The sequence below is a fragment of the Lepidochelys kempii genome, chromosome 1, assembly GCF_965140285.1.
Source record: "Lepidochelys kempii isolate rLepKem1 chromosome 1, rLepKem1.hap1, whole genome shotgun sequence".
In the NCBI taxonomy this organism is placed as follows: Eukaryota; Metazoa; Chordata; order Testudines; family Cheloniidae; genus Lepidochelys; species Lepidochelys kempii.
Genome location: NC_136380.1, coordinates 342450401 through 342469553, shown reverse-complemented (window position 1 = coordinate 342469553; position 19153 = coordinate 342450401). Strand labels below are relative to the sequence as shown.

Sequence of the window (19153 nt, the reverse complement as noted above, 5' to 3'; positions counted from 1 at the left end):
GAAGAAAGGGCTCACTTCCTGGAAAGCAGTGGGGGCTAGCAGATCCGGCTCTATGCTACAGCTCGGGAGACTGGGTTTTAATTCCTGGCTCTGCTGGGTGACCTTGGGCAAGTGACTTCATGTCTCTGTTTCCTCTCCCGCCCTTTGTTTGGCTTCACCTTTGGAGTCTGCCCTATTCGACATTGGTGAGGCCTCATCTGGAGTACTGTGTCCAGTTTTGGGCCCCACACTACAAGAAGGATGTGGATAAATTGGAGAGAGTCCAGCGAAGGGCAACAAAAATGATTAGGGGACTGGAACACATGAGTTATGAGGAGAGGCTGAGGGAGCTGGGATTGTTTAGCCTGCAGAAGAGAAGAATGAGGGGGGATTTGATAGCTGCTTTCAACTACCTGAAAGGGGGTTCCAAAGAGGATGGCTCTAGACTGTTCTCAATGGTAGCAGATGACAGAACGAGGAGTAATGGTCTCAAGTTGCAGTGGGGGAGGTTTAGATTGGATATTAGGAAAAACTTTTTCACTAAGAGGGTGGTGAAACACTGGAATGCGTTACCTAGGGAGGTGGTAGAATCTCCTTCCTTAGAGGTTTTTAAGGTCAGGCTTGACAAAGCCCTGGCTGGGATGATTTAACTGGGAATTGGTCCTGCTTTGAGCAGGGGGTTGGACTAGATGACCTTCTGGGGTCCCTTCCAACCCTGATATTCTATGATTCTATGATTCTATGATTCTATGAGTGAGAGATGGCCCATCATTATGCTGTCCCAGGAGCACACCGGACACTACTGTGATGAAGGGTGGCAGAATCCGGCCCTTTATAATTATTTTACAAGGTTCAACAGCTGAGAATCCAAAGCACATGCTTGAGCTGAAGCGTGAGGGAAGCTGCCAGCAATCCGGGGGAGCAGATTTCCGTCTATTCCAGGTGACTACGGCTATCAGAACCTGGCCCAAGAAGGGGTGGGGGCGGAGATGTCTTTGGCTGTTTCCGACATTTTATTCCCCCCATTTATGTATGAGCCAGACTATGAACCTTTACTCCCACGGCAGAGCAATTGCTCACCCCACGGACTGTAATGGAGCTAGATAGATGAGGATTTGGCCCACCAAGTTATATGGCCTGTATATAGGGCTCAGAATGGAAACGTCCCCTCAGCGTTTACCACAGAAGAGGGGTGCAGCGGCGAGGTGGGGGTTGATGGGTGTGGAACTGCCAACCCACTAAGATGCTGCAAAATTCCTTCCCTCCAAGTGCAATTTCTCCTCAGCAGCCCGAGCCCAGAGAATTAACATGGTACAAGCAGGGCAGTAGCTCATTCAAAGGGGAATGATTTCTAACGTGAGCGATTACGGCCTACAACAGAGTTCCTGAGTTATGAATGGCAAATTACAGAACCTCTGCTGAATGAAAGAAAGCCCATCACCTACAGTCTGAACCACCTCAGGACTAGCCAGAGCTGTAATGAATCTCACAGCGAATCTCAAGAAGCAATTAAACTGAACCGCGTTCTCGCTGGCGTCTAGGGCGAGCACAGCAGATGCATTTGCAAATCTTCCAACGTGCTAAGACCCTGATCCTTTGCGTTGTTGGAAAGATGGCAGTCCAAAGCTACATTTGAGTAATCATCGTAACAGTGGGCTGCCCCTTACTACGAAACACGCTGTTGCAGAGCCTCTCAGTGGAGGATCTCAGATTGCTTTGCAATCATTAGTTAATCAAGCCTCTCCTCGTTCATGTGCAGTATAATCCCTGGTTTACATGCCCATAGAGCTGCAGGATTCGATGCTGTGAGAGGTGAAGTGACCAGTCTCCAGTCCCACACCAAGTCACTGACTGAATTGGGAACAGAACCCAGGAGTCCAAATGCCCCATCCCCTTCTTTAGGAATAAAGAAATTTGCTCCTGGGTGTCCCCACCTGTTCATTGTGGAGATAATCCTGGATCCAATCACTCACTCACTTTGAAAGTAGGGTTTATTACCCACACCCAGTTCGAATGCTGCAAGTACCTTTATAACAGGAGCCTAAATGATTTAGTGCCTAAGTGAGTTAGACTCCTAATGCCCATTGGAAGTCACTGTCCAACGGGAATTAGGCACTTAACCTGCTAAAGCTCTTTTATAAATACTAAGTGCCTGACTCCCATTGGAAGCCAGTGACTTTCAATGGGTTTTAGAAGCCTAACTCACTTAGGCACTTTTGTAGATGCCTAAATACCTTTGGACATCTAGCCATTAGGCACTTGGGTGTCTAATTCTTGTTGAAAGATGTAAGCTCCTAAATCACATTTGGAAATGAGACTTAAGCACCTAAGCTACTTAGACATTTTTAAAATGTTACCCAAAGCCATATTTTGAGCTGGCTACTCTAGCTGCTCTCACAAATTTTGAGGAGTGCACCCATTTTGCGAATACACAACCACATTCAGAGTCCTTTCTGCTGCTGCCTGGATACAATGATAAACCACAGTTTGGCCCGGCGTTTGGAATAATGGATGCAGACGTTTATACAGCAAGCTAGAGAGGAGCTCAAAATACAAAATTCAGATTCTGATTTCAAACACTCCCAAGCTCTGGGCTATCAGATCCAGGACTTTGATTCAGGGTCCAGCATGAAGATAGGGGCCAATTGCGGAATTCAGAACTGGGTTTTGATATTGAACATTTCCAAAGTGACTGGATCCAGGGTGACCTCCACACTAAACAAAAATGAGTAAACGAATGATGAGCCTGATTCTTCTCTCCCTTCCGCCAGTTGCACTGGTGTAAAACACTAAAGACTTTGCCTGTGTCCACACTTTATTGCTACAGGGGCATAGCGACAGCTGGACCAAAGTAACACTTTAGTATAGCCACTCACTACAGCAATGGAAGGGGTTGTCGTTAATCCCCCTCCACGAGAGGCGGTACCTAGATCGACGGAAAAATTCTTCCGTCAACCTAGCGCTGTCTACACCAGGGGTAAATTTGGCTTCATTACATCACTTAGGGGTGTGGCTTTTTCACACACCAGTGAAAGTTAGGTTGACCTAACTCTTTAGGCCTTCAGTAAAACCTCACCCTGGTTTAGGCTGCTTGAAGAGAGGGGCAGAATTAGATCCCCATATTTTTTGATCACAGATTGTATTTTTTGTTTTTACTTTTCAATAATATGTTTCTCCCAATGTTTTTCTCAGTGCCCCTGGGAACTGGGTGTTTCCAATAATCTAATTTTAAACTAGGGTGACCAGATGTCTCAATTTTATAGGGACAGTCCCGATTTTGGGGTCTTTTTCTTATATAGGATCCTATTACCCCCCATATCCCTTGTCCCAATTTTTCACACTTGCTGTCTGGTCACCCTATTTTAAGCAGACAGTTCATAGAATCATAGAATATCAGGGTTGGAAGGGACCTCAGGAGGTCATCTAGTCCAACCCCCTGCTCAAAGCAGGACTAATCCCCAATTAAATCATCCCAGCCAGGGCTTTGTCAAGCCTGACCTTCAAAACTTCTAAGGAAGGAGATTCTACCACCTCCCTAGGTAACGCATTCCAGTGTTTCACCACCCTCCTAGTGAAAAAGTTTTTCCTAATATCCAACCTAAACCTCCCCCACTGCAACTTGAGACCATTACTCCTTGTCCTGTCCTCTTCTACCACTGAGAATAGTCTAGAACCATCCTCTCTGGAACCACCTCTCAGGTAGTTGAAAGCAGCTATCAAATCCCCCCTCATTCTTCTCTTCTGCAGACTAAACAACCCCAGTTCCCTCAGTCTCTCCTCATAAGTCATGTGTTCCACACCCCTAATCATTTTTGTTGCCCTTCGCTGGACTCTCTCCAATTTATCCACATCCTTCTTGTAGTGTGGGGCCCAAAACTGGACACAGTACTCCAGATGAGGCCTCACCAATGTCAAATAGAGGGGAACGATCACGTCCCTCAATCTGCTTGCTATGCCCCTACTTATACATCCCGTACTTTATACTACTTATAAATGCCATTGGCCTTCTTGGCAACAAGGGCACACTGCTGACTCATATCCAGCTTCTCGTCCACTGTCACCCCTAGGTCCTTTTCCGCAGAACTGCTGCCTAGCCATTTGGTCCCTAGTCTGTAGCTGTGCATTGGGTTCTTCCGTCCTAAGTGCAGGACCCTGCACTTATCCTTATTGAACCTCATCAGATTTCTTTTGGCCCAATCCTCCAATTTGTCTAGGTCCCTCTGTATCCTATCCCTGCCCTCCAGCATATCTACCACTCCTCCCAGTTTAGTATCCTCCGCAAATTTGCTGAGAGTGCAATCCACACCATCCTCCAGATCATTTATGAAGATATTGAACAAAACCGGCCCCAGGACCGACCCCTGGGGCACTCCACTTGACACCGGCTGCCAACTAGACATGGAGCCATTGATCACTACCCGTTGAGCCCGACAATCTAGCCAACTTTCTACCCACCTTATAGTGCATTCATCCAGCCCGTATTTCTTTAACTTGCTGACAAGAATACTGTGGGAGACCGTGTCAAAAGCTTTGCTAAAGTCAAGAAACAATACATCCACTGCTTTCCCTTCATTCACAGAACCAGTAATCTCATCATAGAAGGTGATTAGATTAGTCAGGCATGACCTTCCCTTGGTGAATCCATGCTGACTGTTCCTGATCACTTTCCTCTCATGTAAGTGCTCCAGGATTGATTCCTTGAGTTCATGTGTGATGTTCAGTTAAGGACAGAAGGAGTCATGATAAGAAGGATCTCTAAGCTGTCTCCACAGGAATCATGCCTTTCTTTTTAATTGACAAAAAAGAGCCCTCCCAAATGCAGACCTCTGCTTTATTTCCACATGAATTGGGCTTGTTTGCAATTCAACGTCCTTTTCTAAATGTGGAGAGATTTCCGTGTGGACACACACAAGGCAAAAGAGACAGCAGAAGCTGGGGCTTGCTGGTTTGACAGGCAGTGCTGGGAAGAAACTAAAATTTAGTGTGGGAGGGGGAAATTATTTGAGATATTATGACCCCCCTCCCCAGCAGAAGTAACTGTTAAGCTGTCTGAACCCAATTCTGCCCTCTGATGTGTGACTCAAAATCCGTGGAACCTTATGGCTACATCTGAGGGCCAAATTTAGTCTTCGATATTTTAGGCCTCCCCTGTTCAATAAAAAAATAGTTACCATAGAAACAGCCACATTGCAGAGTAGCCATTCTAACTCTTAAATACAGAACACCTTTGCTTTATCCCTCTGCCTGATGCAGATGGCATAAAATGCATCCAGGCAAATATTCCCTCACTCCCAGGTTCTAAGATTCTTCTGGATGGTGGAAACGTAGAAAGCAGAGCAAGAGTTAAAAAGACACTCACCTACGTACCTGTTACTGCCTTCAAGCAAAAGTAGAGGGTTAGGAACCTCCAGCCAACCCAATCTCTTTGCAGCCATTCACTAATGAATCCTCGCTATGTAATATGTATTATCCCCACTTTACAGATGGGAAAGTTGAGATGCACAGAAATTCCTGCCAAATTTTTTTAACTAGAGTGTCTAAAATGAGGCCCCCAAATCCATATTTAGGTATCTGGACTTTTAAGTAGCTGGACTTTTAAAATGTACTGAGCACTCACAGCGACTCATTTGAGCCAATTCTCCCCTCACCTCTAAAGGTGTAAATCAGGAGTAACTCTGCTGAAGTTAATGGGATACAGCAGAGTAAGTAAGGTCAGAAGAGGCCCACTAATGTCAATGGGAGCTGTGGGTGTTCAGCATCATTAGCAATCTAGTCCCTTATTCAGATGACTACATCTATAGTTAAGGGCCAGATTCTGCTCTCATTTATCTCATAAATCAGAGTAATTCCACTAAAGTCAATAGCTTTACTCCAAATTTACACCACTGTAACTGAGAGAAGAATCTGGTTCTAGGTGCACACTGTTAAACATCCCAGTCAGAAAACATGTGCACTAGTGACATGGCCAATGACATACAGCAAGTCAGTGTCAGAGACTGAACGCTGGCATTTCCCCGGGCCCAGTTCTATCAGCAGTACATTAGGCCACTCCACCTCATTAACCTCTGGCTGGCTGAGCCACCACTGATGTTCATTAGTAAAAGAAAAGGGTGTGTGTTAAAAAGCAAAACCAGGGGAGGGTGGGATAGACTATATGTGCAGTCATCATGCAGAATCTCACTCCAAGTCAGGAAGTTATGTTCTGCCATACATGAATTCCCTCCAGAATTTCACTTGTATTTTTCTTCATTGCTTACCCTGGACTGTTGTGTGGCGCTGCTGTACAAAGCCACAGGGCATCCCAGAGGTGGCTGCATTTTATCTGTCTAGGTACTTACATGGCTCTCATCCCCACGGCATCTGAGTGCCTCACAAATATTAATGCACTTAGGTAGGGACGTGTTATTATCCCCATCTGTAAGAACTGAGCCATAGAGAGGTTAAGAGACTTGTCCAAGGTTCCACAAGAAGCCTACAGCAGATGCAGGAACTGAAATCCAAATCTCTTGAGTCACAGTCCAGTGCCTTAGCTACAAAGCCAACCTTGCTCCTGGAAGGGGTGAAGGGTTGTAAGTTGATAAGGCACTTTAAGATAGTGTGATTAGCCATATTTAGGGCCCTACAAAATTCATGGCCATCTGGTCTTGTGTGTGCTTTTACCCTATACTATACAGATTTCACGGAGGAGACCAGTGTTTCTCAAATTGGGGGTCCTGACCCAAAAGGGAGTTGCAGAGGGGTCGTAAGGTTATTTTAGGGGGGTCACGGTATTGCCACCTTACTTCTGCACTGCTGCCTTCAGAGCTGGGCAGCCAGAGAGCGGCAGCTGTTGGCCGGGCGCCCGGCTCTGAAGGCAGCGCCCTGCCAGCAGCAGTGCAGAAGTAAGGGTGGAAATGCCGTACCCTGCCACCCTTACCTCTGAGCTGCGGCCTTCAGAGCTGGGCAGCTGGAGAGCAGCAGCCGCTGACTGAGAGCCCAGCTCTACAGGCAGCAGCGCAGAAGTCAGGGTGGCAACACCAAACCCGGCCATCTTTACTTCTGCGCTGCTGGCGGTGGCTCTGCCTTCAGAGCTGGGCTCCCGGCCAGCAGCCACCGCTCTCCAGCCGCCCAGCTCTGAAGGCAGAGCCACCGCCAGCAGCCGCGCAGAAGTAAGGGTCGCCGTACCGCAAACCCCCCCGACAATAATCTTGCGACCCCCCCCCACAAGTCCTTTTGGTAATTTTACAATTACAACACCGTGAAATTTCAGATTTAAATCACTGAAATCATGAAATCTACCTTTTTAAAAATCCCATGGCCGTGAAATTGACCAAAATGGACCGTGAATTTGGTAAGGCCCTAGCCATATTACATACAAAGGTAATGAGATTTAAGGAGCTGAGACAGAAGTGGATCAAATGTAAGGGATTAGCAGGGTGAGTCTATGCACAGCGTCTAGCAGCCATGCAAATAGCAGTCAGAAAGTTAAGGATCCCACCAGAAGGCTGATGAGAGTTATGGATGCGAAGGAACAGATGGAGTATAAAAACCCTGGCAGGCTGCAGCAAAATGGCGACGAGCAGGTTATTAAAGCACAGCATGCATCGCAAACGCCAGCCACGCAATCAGCGCTCGGGGAGCAGGGAAATGCTTACATGCAAGTTCGGCTTCCAAGTTAAACCAAAGCACGTCCGCTTTAACCAGCGGCAGCAACACATGCCGTGCTATTATGGGAGTCTGAGAAGGAAAAACCTATTAAGGTCATCTAGTCCATCCCCTGCTTCCATCCAGGATTGTCCCCCTCCAGACCCTAAGCTGGGTCTCGCTTACTTTTCAACTTCTCAAGAAGAGCTGATCAAAAAACCAAATTGAAATTATCATGAAAAATATTGGGATAATTTTGCACCTTTTTTGGAAGAAAAATGCCATAAAACTGGGGGAGGGGGAAAGGGGGGGGTTAAAAATAATATTCCCCCACTTTAAAAACATTTAAATTCTAACTAAAGGTGTCACTGAAATCCCAGATTTTGAATTTTTTCACCCAGCTCTCATCATAAGGGGTGGTGCTTCCACTCCTGGCCTTAGGAGAATCCTAAATGATCCTTTCTTAAAAGTTCATCCCATTACCCAAGGTATTGATTATTACCATTGCTGGGACAGTGGTAGCGTCCGAAGACCACAGTCAGAATCAGGGACCCACTGTGCTAGATGCCGCACAAACACATAGAAGCGGTGGTACCTGCCTCAGAGAACTGCCAATCTAACATGGAGCAAGTGAGTGTAACCAACCATTGGAAGGTATGGGGATAGAAGCCCAAAGGGAGCAGGAATAAGATCATCCAGTTACTGTGGTCCAGCTATGGGTATAATTTGATGAATCCAAATCATTTAAAAGTTTTAAATAAATTAATTCCAGCAGCCTGCTCCAACCTAAATAATCTCTCTCTCCTCCATGTTTAAATGCTTCTAGTGCTTTGCATCTGATGCTCATCCATCGTTTTAACCAAACTATACAGATTGGATGTGATTTTTAAAAGGGGCTTCATTTTTAGCACTCAAAAATTCATAGATTTTAAGGCCAGAAGGGACCGTACCTTTATGATCAACTAGCTTGACTTCCTGCATAACACAGATGGTAGAATTTCACCCAGTAATTCCTGCATTAAAGCCAGTAACTTCCAGTTGAGCTAATGCATCTCCTTTTAAAATATATCCGGTCTTGATAAAAAGGGGGCAGATCCTACATTGGTATAAACTGTACACCAGCAGGGAGGGATCTGCCCCAAAGACTTCAAGTGATGGAGAACCCAACATATCCCTCGGCAAAACATTTCAGTGGCTAATTCGCATCACTGTTAGTAACGTGTGACTTGCTTCTTGTCTGAATTTGTCTAGCTTCAGCTTCCAGCTGTTGGATCTTGTTGTGTCTTTGTCTGCTAGATTAAAGAGCCAGCTACCAACCGGAATCTCCTCTTCAGACAGGTACTCAGACAATTTGCAGGCTGAGCGGTCAGCAAGCACAAATGAGGAAAGAACAATACTGGTGCTCTTGCCCCAAGTTACACATGGAGACTCTGAGGTACAAAGGGGTCAGATTATTTATTATTATTTGTATTAGCGCAGTGTCTAGGAGCTCTAGTCATGGACCAAGCCTCCACTGTGCTGGGGGTGTACACCCAGAGAATAAAAAGACAGTGCCTGCCCCAAGGAGCTTACAATCAAAGTATAACACAAGAGACCACAGATGGATACAGACAGGCAGATGGGGAGTACGAGAAAACAATGAGACGATACTGCTCAGCATGACAGTCACCGGTCTCTGCAGTCTAACTGTAGATGACATACCAAAGACAACAATCCAAGTTAAAGGCAAAGTGGCCAAGTCCCTGTCTATGCTTGATCTCACTAAACACACTGCCTGTAAAAACTGTAGGGTGGCTTTTCAAAGATGCCCAAGAGATTTAGGAGCACGAGCCTTGCACTCAAGCCAGTTTTGGGTAATTCACACAGGCAATTTTGAAAATCCCATCCTTCTTTGACATTTTCATCTGTTTCGGGGGTGTTGGTTTTCTAAAGGATCAGTATATTTTCCTACAGTAAAAAGAGGAACGTACTGTAGTGAAAACGTTATTAAAGCTTTTTTTGCAAAATATTTCTTCATACAGCCTGTTCTAGGCTTGGCTTGCCAAGCACTACATTTAGTAGTAAAATACTCAGAATATTCCCTGGCAGTTATATCCGTTTCCTCCCAAAGGATCCCATAGCATTTTACAAACCATACGCAACATCTGTGCCAAATGACAGTACAAGACGCATGTAAAACATCACCAGATAGGAAAGGGTAATATTTTGCACCCTATTTGTAGTAGAGAAGCAGTGTTTCCTAGTGGATAAAACACTGCATAGGGGCGCTGGGACCAAGCTGCCCGCCCGGTGCTCCAGGGCTGGGAGACCTCTGGCGCCCTGGGGCTGGGGGGCCAGCAGCCACTGTGGGGGTGCTCTGGGCTCCAGCAGGCGAGGTGGGAGTGGAAGGGGAGGGGCAGAGGGGGAGGAGCCGAGGCTAGCCTCCCCCAACGAGTCGTTTACCCACCACCCACATGTGCACAACGAAAACTGAAAAAGTAATTTAGACCCCAACCCTGCAAAGCACTTGAGCATATCCTTAACTTTATGCATTGACTTCAACTGGATTACCCGTGTGCTTAAAGTTAAAGACATGCTTAAGTGCTTTGCTGGATCAGAGTTGATGGAATATAATTACCCAAACCGCAATTTACCAAGTACACCAGAGCAGTCACTTCCACTTTTGCAGAAATGCCCCCGGATCTTTAACAATAGCAAGATCTCTATTTTACAGCTCATTTAACAGCTGACAGCTATAGCACCACGGAGCCCTGTTGCACCGTGGGGAGGAATTAGTTCTCCTCCGACTTTCAGTGAAGAACGACACCTTCTGGATCACCACCACCACATTTTTGAGTATCTAAGGTTTTCCTTGAGGTCTCTTATCTAAGGAGCAGCCAAGTCAGACACTGCTTAGCTCACAGGAGCAGATGCACACATCATCAGCTGGGGCAGCTGCAGGCTTTTTTTAGTTCATGCCCAAGTCCTCACCAGCAGCAGGACATTCTCAAACCATGCAAACTCTGCGGTCTTATTGCTTAATTAAAAGATTCTTGTACCAGACATTTAGACAATGGGCCTGATCCTCCTCATCCTTACGCTGGTGTAAATCAGGAGTAACGCCAATGGAGTTACGCCAGCGTAAAAGCAATGTAGGAGAGGAGGATCAGGCTTGGTGTGTTTTGAATGAAGGAGTTCTGGACCTATTGGCTGAGTAAATGAAACGCAAGCTTTTGTCAGCCAGATTCATCTTGTCCTCATGCCCAGGTGTTATGAAATCCCAGCTCCACTGACCTGAATGGAAAAACTCCCCATTGATTTCAGAGGGGCCAGGATTTCAGACATTATTTTAAAATAATAGTAATAAAATAAAACCAAAGGAAAATAATAGAAAAGAAAGAATGAAGATAGGCTTCAAAATACTGCTCCTCCTGAAATCAATGGGAGTTCTGCAATTGACTCTCACAGAAGCAGAAATGGACCCACATCAGAACCTTAGGCCAGATCATCAGCTAGTCATCAGTGGAGTAACTTCACTGACGTAAGTGACTTCAACAGAGCTACTCTGACCTGGCCCCTTACAATCAAATGTTGCCTCTTCTCACCCCCAGTTTTGGAGACTGACATAAAATGAGACCCAGACATGAGTCTCTCTGGTTTTGCAAAGCAGATGCCTGACTGACGGTGGCATTTTCAAAGAAAAACAAAAACCACCCTGTGCTTCACTTATTTGCAACTGAAACGAGAAATGGGCCTGGAGCAGAAATATTTATCCAACCCCCGCACCACTGATGCCCAGAATCAGGGGCTTAGAGAAGACAGGGCTGACCTACACCTTACCCTGGGTTTGGTTTGACGAAACAAAACGCACCTGTGGTTTTTGCCCTTCTTTGTGTTCAGTCCCAAAGCAATGCTCATCTTAGTCAATTCACTGTGCTTTGCACTGCTCTGCATCCCAGCAATCTCCCACCACAAGGCACTTCAAAAGTGGGACTTACTGAATCTAAAAACACAGTCCTGATGCCATAATGAAAGTAAGCAGACATAAGTTTGTATGCTGAGAAGAGAGGATCCAACAGCCAGACGGAGTAAATTCAATAAAGTTTTTTTTGTGCCTTGCCAGGAATATTCTGCACTCTTTCATACATGGAATATGATCAGGAATAGAAATTAAGTATCAGCATCACATCTTTGTGGTCTAACCCTAGCACCACCATGTTTTGACCTTCAGACAGTTAAATGAAACAAAAAGTGTATAGTCAGAACCATTAGTAATATTGGCACAGTGACTGGACATCACCTTTGTGCAGACAGGCAACGTGAGGCCTATGCACCCCTGAAGTCCTGGTTATAGTCTCAAAATAGGGCATAAATGGGACTTCAATGAGCACTGGTGCTGTATTAGCCATTGGCCAGATGTGGATTTCACCCAAAGAGTTTTGAATAAAATTGTTCTAATTATAGTGCTTCTTAGTTGGACCACAGAGCCCTGAACCCTTCCTGGGGAGCTGGCTGCAGCTGTCTCTGGAAAGTGAAAATAAAGGATGGGAGATTGAGCAGGCGGTGTGGTCTAGTGGGTAGAGCCTTGGACTCACAAGAGCTGGCTTCTATTCCTGGCTCTGTCACTGGCCTGCTGTGACATCTTTGGCAAGTCACATCCCCTCTCACTGCCTCAGTCTCTGATCTGTAAAATGGGGATAATTATACTGTGCTCCTTTGTAAAGTACCTGGAGATCTACCGATGAAAAGTGCTATATAAGAACTAGGTGTTATTGTCAGCAGAAAAGCACAAAGTGGCTGTCTTTCCTAGCAAATAAATAAAATATAAACCAGGGATTCCTTAAAGGGCACAGAATTATAGAAATGAAGACTGGAAGGGACCTTAACAGGTCATCTAGTCCAGCCCTCTGCGCTGAGGCAGGACAAAGTAAACCTAGATCATCCCTGACAGGTGTTTGTCCAACTTGTTTTTAAAAACCTCCAGTGATGGGGATTCCACAACCTCTCTGGGAAGCTTATTCCAGTCCTTAACTACCCTTATATGTAGAAAGTTCTTCCTAACATCACCAACAGAGTAAAAGTCATCCCAGTGCAAGAGGCAGGCGCCACCCATCTTTAATTGCTTAGCACCCATGTAACCCCTATTTTGGGGACGCAGTAGGAAGTGAGTGGTGCACTGGTCTTGTACTGACTCGCTGCACAGTGGTGAATTTCACCCCCACAGAGAGTAATGACGAAACCTATATTTAAAATGTTGGCGAATAGGAGAGGGGGAAGCAGGGGAATATGCAATGATGAAGGAAGGGATGCAGCAGATTTGCTAGGAGATGCAGTGCACAGCTGCTAACAGGCTCCATGAGACAGTCTGACAAAATTCACTCAAACCAGTATGTTATCAGCTGAAGGAAGGCAAAATGAGGAGAGAGGGACTGGGTGGTCATGGCACAGATATGGCAGTACGACCATCTGGACTCTCTAGCCTATAACTTTCAGGCCTTCTGATTGCACCTATCACCAGCATACCTCTTCCACAGACTTAAAACAGCATTTTATCTCTATGTTCCAATCCTTCTATCTGAGCAATGGAACTAACAATGCTTCCCTCAGTGTTTGTGACGTACCTTTTGGTCTTCAGATGGAAGATACTCTTGAAATCCAGAGTATTACAATAATGGCATTAGTGGCACCAGTTTAGATCACCAAAAAAATTAATGCTGACTCAAGAGAGGGTGAGCACAAAATATTCTTTGCACGACATGTATGGCCGGCTATTAATCGCCCCTGCATGGTCTGATCTCGCTCTCATTAAAATCAATGGGATTTCTCCATTGACTTCTCTGGGAGCCGGATTGAACCTGGAATGTGCAATTTAGAATCATAGAATATCAGGGTTGGAAGGGACCTCAGGAGGTCATCTAGTCCAACCCCCTGCTCAAAGCAGGACCAATCCCCAACTAATCATCCCAGCCAGGGCTTTGTCAAGCCGGGCATTAACCTCTAAGGATGGAGATTCCACTACCTCCCTAAGGAACCCATCCCGCCTAGTGAAATAGTGTTTCCTAATATCTAACCTAGACCTCCCCCACTGCACCTTGAGACCATTGCTGCTTGGGATAAACACAATAGAAGAACAAAGTTTCTGAAAGGATTTTACCAACAGTAGGGTGAAATCTACCCCAGTGCAGAGGGCCAATACAAGGACTTTGAACCCCTGGTCGTACCGTGAGCCCTACTGGTCAACCCAACTAAAACATGATATTGCAGAACTGGAAGGAGTTCAGAGACAAGTGACAAGAATGATCCTAGGTTCCTGTGAAGAGAGGCTGACAGACTGGGACAGTTCGCCCAGACAACGGATAAGAGGGGACATGGTAAAATTATATACAGTTATGAATGGTCTAGAGAAGGTAGACGGGGCGCTTCTGTTCTCCCTGTTTCATTACACAACAAGAATGGGATCTTCTATTAAAGTAAAAGGTGGGAAATTCAAAACTGATAAAAACTGGAACTCACTGCCACAGGAAGTACCTGAGGCCAGGGATTTAAGAGACTGGATATTTATATGGCAAAATCAAGACTATCCAGAGTCATCATAATCACTGACAACAAAATTTTTGTAAGGGATTTTAAATCTTGTGCTTTGGGGCTGAAACCAATCTCTGACTATTGTAGACCAAGATGAGATAAGTGGGGGTGGGAGACAGACTGCAGGGTTCCTCCATCTTCCTTTGGTGCTGGAGACCGGATACTGGACTAGATGGACCTTGGGTCTGATCCAGTCTGGCAATTCCTATGTTCTTAAATCCCACTTAAACCCTACTTTGAAGACAGAAGTGGAACATAAGTGTTGTCTTTTGCACAGGCCTTACATAGCAACGTGCTTTAAAAAATGATGTGGGAGAAAACAATGCCAAGCACGCCCTACTCCTATAATAATTTTTGACTGTAAGGAGTCAATTTTCCAAATGGAAAATCTGCAGAACAACAAAACCCTTTTATTTCAGCTTATGCAACAATCTCACGTGTGACTTTTTTGCAGCATGACCTACTAGAGCATCGCTCTCCTAGCAGAGTTAAACACAAGATGCTATTCACTCCTTGATGTATTTATTCATTGGTGGCTCTGTAATTAAAGAATAAATGGATCTCTTTTACCTTGAATACTTCCATTGGAAGAGGAAATTTTGCTGCATCATTAAGGGATTTTTCCAGAGCGCATTTCCACTCAGATATATTCTTCAGAGAATAGATTTCTAAAACAACAACAAAAAAATCACATAATTGTTTAAGGATCAAACACTCCTGTAGCATGTTAATCTCATACACCATGTAATGGTACAATCCCAGTAAAACCAACAATGCAGTGTGTACCCCGTACTATGTAGTTCTGATAAAACCAGCAAAGAAGAATGACTCTATTAACACACAGAGCCAGGGAGTAACGTACTTTATTTCCTGAAGAAAAACAAACCAAAGCAAAAAAATGAACATTTTTCAGGTTTTTGTCAAAAAGCCAAAACTTGAATTTTGTTTTTGAAAACCAAAACTGAACTTGTTTTATGTTTGGCTGCCAAAAACTGATATTTTTGCTGTTTGGGGGTTTACAACCAAAAGCTGAAACATTTGGACAAAAAAATGGGAAATGTTCTCATAAACACTGCCCTCATTGTTAGTTGAAAAAGCACTTTTTGTTTAAAACAAAACAAAACAATAAAAATTTGCAACCAGCTCTGTACATAGACATACTTGTCAATATAACAATCAGAGTACAAGAGCAACCCAACAAATAGTATTCACAACTGAAGTACAGTCATTCTACAGCGGCTTCTTTAAATAGATTTAATATCATTAGTTATATTACCAAATCCTTTAGTGATTCATTCCAGTAAAATGCCTATGAATCATCTACTGTAGGGACAATACAAGTGATGGAGAATTTTATATTGGCTGTACTTCTGTTCTAGGAAACATATTGTGATCCAGCACACAAGTTATTGCAGAACATTCATCTCAAGCTCTTAAAGTTACGAGATAGACAGATAGAGTGCAACAATTATTAAAATGGAAATGACCAGAATAGGCCTGAATCCAGACAGGGAATAAACTAGGGAGTGCAATTCCAGTGGTGTCAGTCTAGTTTTTACACCAGTGCCGTATTTGGCTCAATTTTCATTTGAAATTCTGTGCTTATAACAGCCGCAAAGATTTACGGCAGCATCTTACAATTCTGAAGCAGAGAAGAAAAAAAAAAAGAAGGAATTGGCAAGCACAGTTTTCACCTAGCATTGAAGCTACAAGGGAATGTTATGCTCTGATCTCAGCAGATTTAAGACCTTATCAAAACAGGATTTGCAGAAATCACTCACTGGAAGTGGATGTATTTATACATCCACTATATCAAACTATCCAACTTCAGACAGACATCAAGGGTATGCATATGAATTTAAGTGCACTTAGAGGGACATAACCCTTTAGGGCTATATTTTTAATTCCTTGCTTGTCTGGATTTCAGTGAGAAACCACATTTTGATCCTCTGTTTAGAGTACAGATTGCGGCCAGAGTCCTCTGTACCAAGAGCACTTTTTAAGTGATTGTTACTCGGTGTGCCTGTTATGGCAGGTGTTCCTTTCCTTTCGGAAGCACAGCTCACTCTCGGGTGCGTTAATAAAATGACCCAGTCCTACCACCTAGCATGAACAGCCCCGTTGCCAAGGGGAATGCTCACATAGGTAAGATATATTCACACACACAGGATTCAGTCAAGCAAGGGGCAATGTGCTGTCTCAGACAGTCACAATCTGCCTCCAGGTCTCACCCTGCTCCAATCCTATCTCTGGTGCAGCATACTTCCCTGGAAGAGCTGGTACACTGAGGGGAGTGAAGCCATGGCTCTGCCCACTCCCTGCCCCATTCCACCCACTCATGAGTAGGTAGGGCTGGGGGAATACACAGCAGCCCCACACAGGCTGCTTCCTGGTCTGCTGGTAGCATCCTGCCTGGGCTGTGATTCTGGCCTGCCCCTAGGTCATGCTGTGCAAAGAATAGAGAGTCTCCTTTAGTCTCTCCCCTGCACTCGATTCCCAGCACATGAGAGGCAGCTGACACCTTTCAGGAACAGCCCCTTGAAGATTCGGGGCTGGATCATGGTCAGCCCCAGGAAGATACGCCATGTGCAGGAGAGAGACTTAGAGCCTCTTGCGGTGCAGCATCACTGAACCTCGGGGCCTTCAGCCCTTCCCCACCCACCCACTGACGCAGAGCTAGCGGGGAACGAATGCTTCTCTGAAGCGGAGTTGCTGGGAGAGTGCAAGGACGCCAAGGGGTCTGGGCTCTGGTCTGGGGGGTGTTTGTGAAAAGGAAGGCTCTCTGGGCTTCTCCCTGCTTGGTCACTGTCCGGCCACCCCCCTCCGTTATTCTTTCCCAGCCATCTCATTTTATTTTCTGTTTGTTAAGCTCAGGCTAAGATGATTCTCCCTGCCCCTCCTCCAGCTGATCTGCGAAAGACAGCTGCCAGCTCACTACCCAATTCAGCAGCCTCTGGCCCAGGGAAGTGGGAGATTTCCCACTTGGCATAGGGATCAGCCTTCCCTACAGCCAGCAGCCACTGAGCGCTGAATTTCTGGATCCCTAAATCAGTGCTCTTAATCTTGAGGGATACACAGTTTGCAATCAGAGACCGGCACACAGTACACAACACTGTTACCATCTCAATCTTATTTTGAAGCTTATGATATTTCTTTCCTTACAGACCCCCATCCTGGAGGCATCTGATTACGTGGGAATTTAAGGGGGCGGGGGAGAGAAAAGGAATTTCTGGCTCCCATAGCTGCTGAGAAAAGCTTGAAAATGGGAACCCTAAAGGCTCAAAAATCAGAAAACAAATACAAAAGAACCCAACCGTTACGATTGTTTTTTTAAATCTCAAGGGTTTTAAGCAAATCTTTTGATTTTGGGGAGGCGGATTCTAATTTTTAAACACTTGGGGTTGGCAACACTGCAGACACAGATTTATTGGGCCAGAACCTCGCTGGTGTAAGAGCTACAACATTACATCAGCTGAGGATCTGACCCCTGGTGTTTCCTTAGCTTCTTATTGTGTTTTATAAATTTACTAATGGCCTGCAATGTTTTATGTTCCCTACAGTGTCTGCAATGGAGCTAGGAGCAAGAGTAGGCGAGAGGCATTTATTATTCTTGCACCTGAGTACGTGAAAATCAGTTGCAATTTTTGGGGCATAATCAACGAGCCTCAAAAGATAAAGGTGCATCTACCAGTCGCAATAACCAGCAAGCGATATTATGAACGCATTTCATTAGATATAGGCAGTTAGGTTATGTTGGCAAGTTTATGGACACTAAATTGCAGTGTTAAAAGAGCATAAAGCATTTTCTTTAAGTGATAGTGTTGCAGACAATTGAACAAAGTGTGCCGTGTCAATTTGTGTTTCGGACAACAAGAAATAAGACATTAAAATGTCTGCCGATTCATCTTTAACTAGAAGTTCGCATGAAATGAGGCAAATCTGTCAAATCAAAATTTGGGGCCAGATTTCGAGCTGGTATCATTTCAATGGCGCTGTGCCAATTTACATCAGCTGAGCATCTGGTCCCAGGAATCCAAACTCATCCGGGGTCAGAGCCTCGTCCCATTCCAGCTCCTTTGTGCCAGATAAAGGGGCTTAAGGGGACCCTCAAACTCCTGATTCTAGCTGGGGAAGGATTTTATCCTAGTGCCGGCACTGTGACAGACAGCCGTAAGGGCCGCCTTCTGAGGACACCCTTGCAAGCTTTGGCACAGAGGTCATGCCAGGGAAGGGGGTACGAGGAGCGTTTGGGGGTAGGCCTACCTGGATTCTGAGAAACACTGTGCTGGCAGCCATCACTTAAACAGGTCCCCAAGGCTATCCAAAGTTACGCTGGGGCCTTCTCCAGATCCAGGGCAGCCCAGGCTTGGGCAGATCCAGGGCAGCCCAGGCTTGGGAGGGCACAAAGGTGGCGTAAAGTCACCTTTGCCCACCTCCCCCTGGGATGCGAGTTGTGCATTGCACCTCTAAGAAGCACAGTACAGACTCTCACTCCTGAAACGCAATGTAATAAACAGCCAGCCCACCTCTGAAATAGCCACCCAAGCTGGAGTGATATTCAACTGATATTCAACTTAGAAAAAACATGACCGATATTCAACTTAGAAAAAACACGGCATATTCACATAGGGAAATGAAGTTGATAGCCTGGAGGGACTGATCACAATGGCGAGACGTTGATTTACACCAGCTGAGGACCTGGGCTTGAGGACCTGATCCTGTGAGGTGACAGGCACCCTCACTTCTCATGGGGAGATAAGGGTGGCAGGCACCTCACAGGATCAGAAAGGATATGTATAGGTTGGCTAAGATAGTTGGGGGTGCCTACATCCAACACACCCAGAGGGTGTAAAGAGCAAGGACAGATGGAAGCCTGTGGGAAGGAACCAGGGAATAAAACTAGGAGTCCCATAATGACAGTAAAGGGACCGCTGAGAGGAACATGAGGGGAAACGCCCTGGCACTGATTTGGCTCTGGCACAATCTC

General features: G+C 45.4%; 1 protein-coding gene across 3 annotated transcripts in view; it reads right to left on the bottom strand.

Annotated features, from left to right (window-relative positions):
* The window catches only part of SFMBT2 (Scm like with four mbt domains 2), a 189652-nt gene that overhangs the window by 76634 nt on the left and 93865 nt on the right, over nucleotides 1-19153 (bottom strand). For all 3 annotated transcript variants that reach the window (XM_073328829.2, XM_073328832.2, XM_073328828.2), the window contains one exon: nucleotides 14737-14834. In XM_073328829.2, the coding sequence (XP_073184930.1) occupies nucleotides 14737-14834 (98 nt within the window). The remainder of the gene's footprint in view (nucleotides 1-14736; nucleotides 14835-19153) is intronic.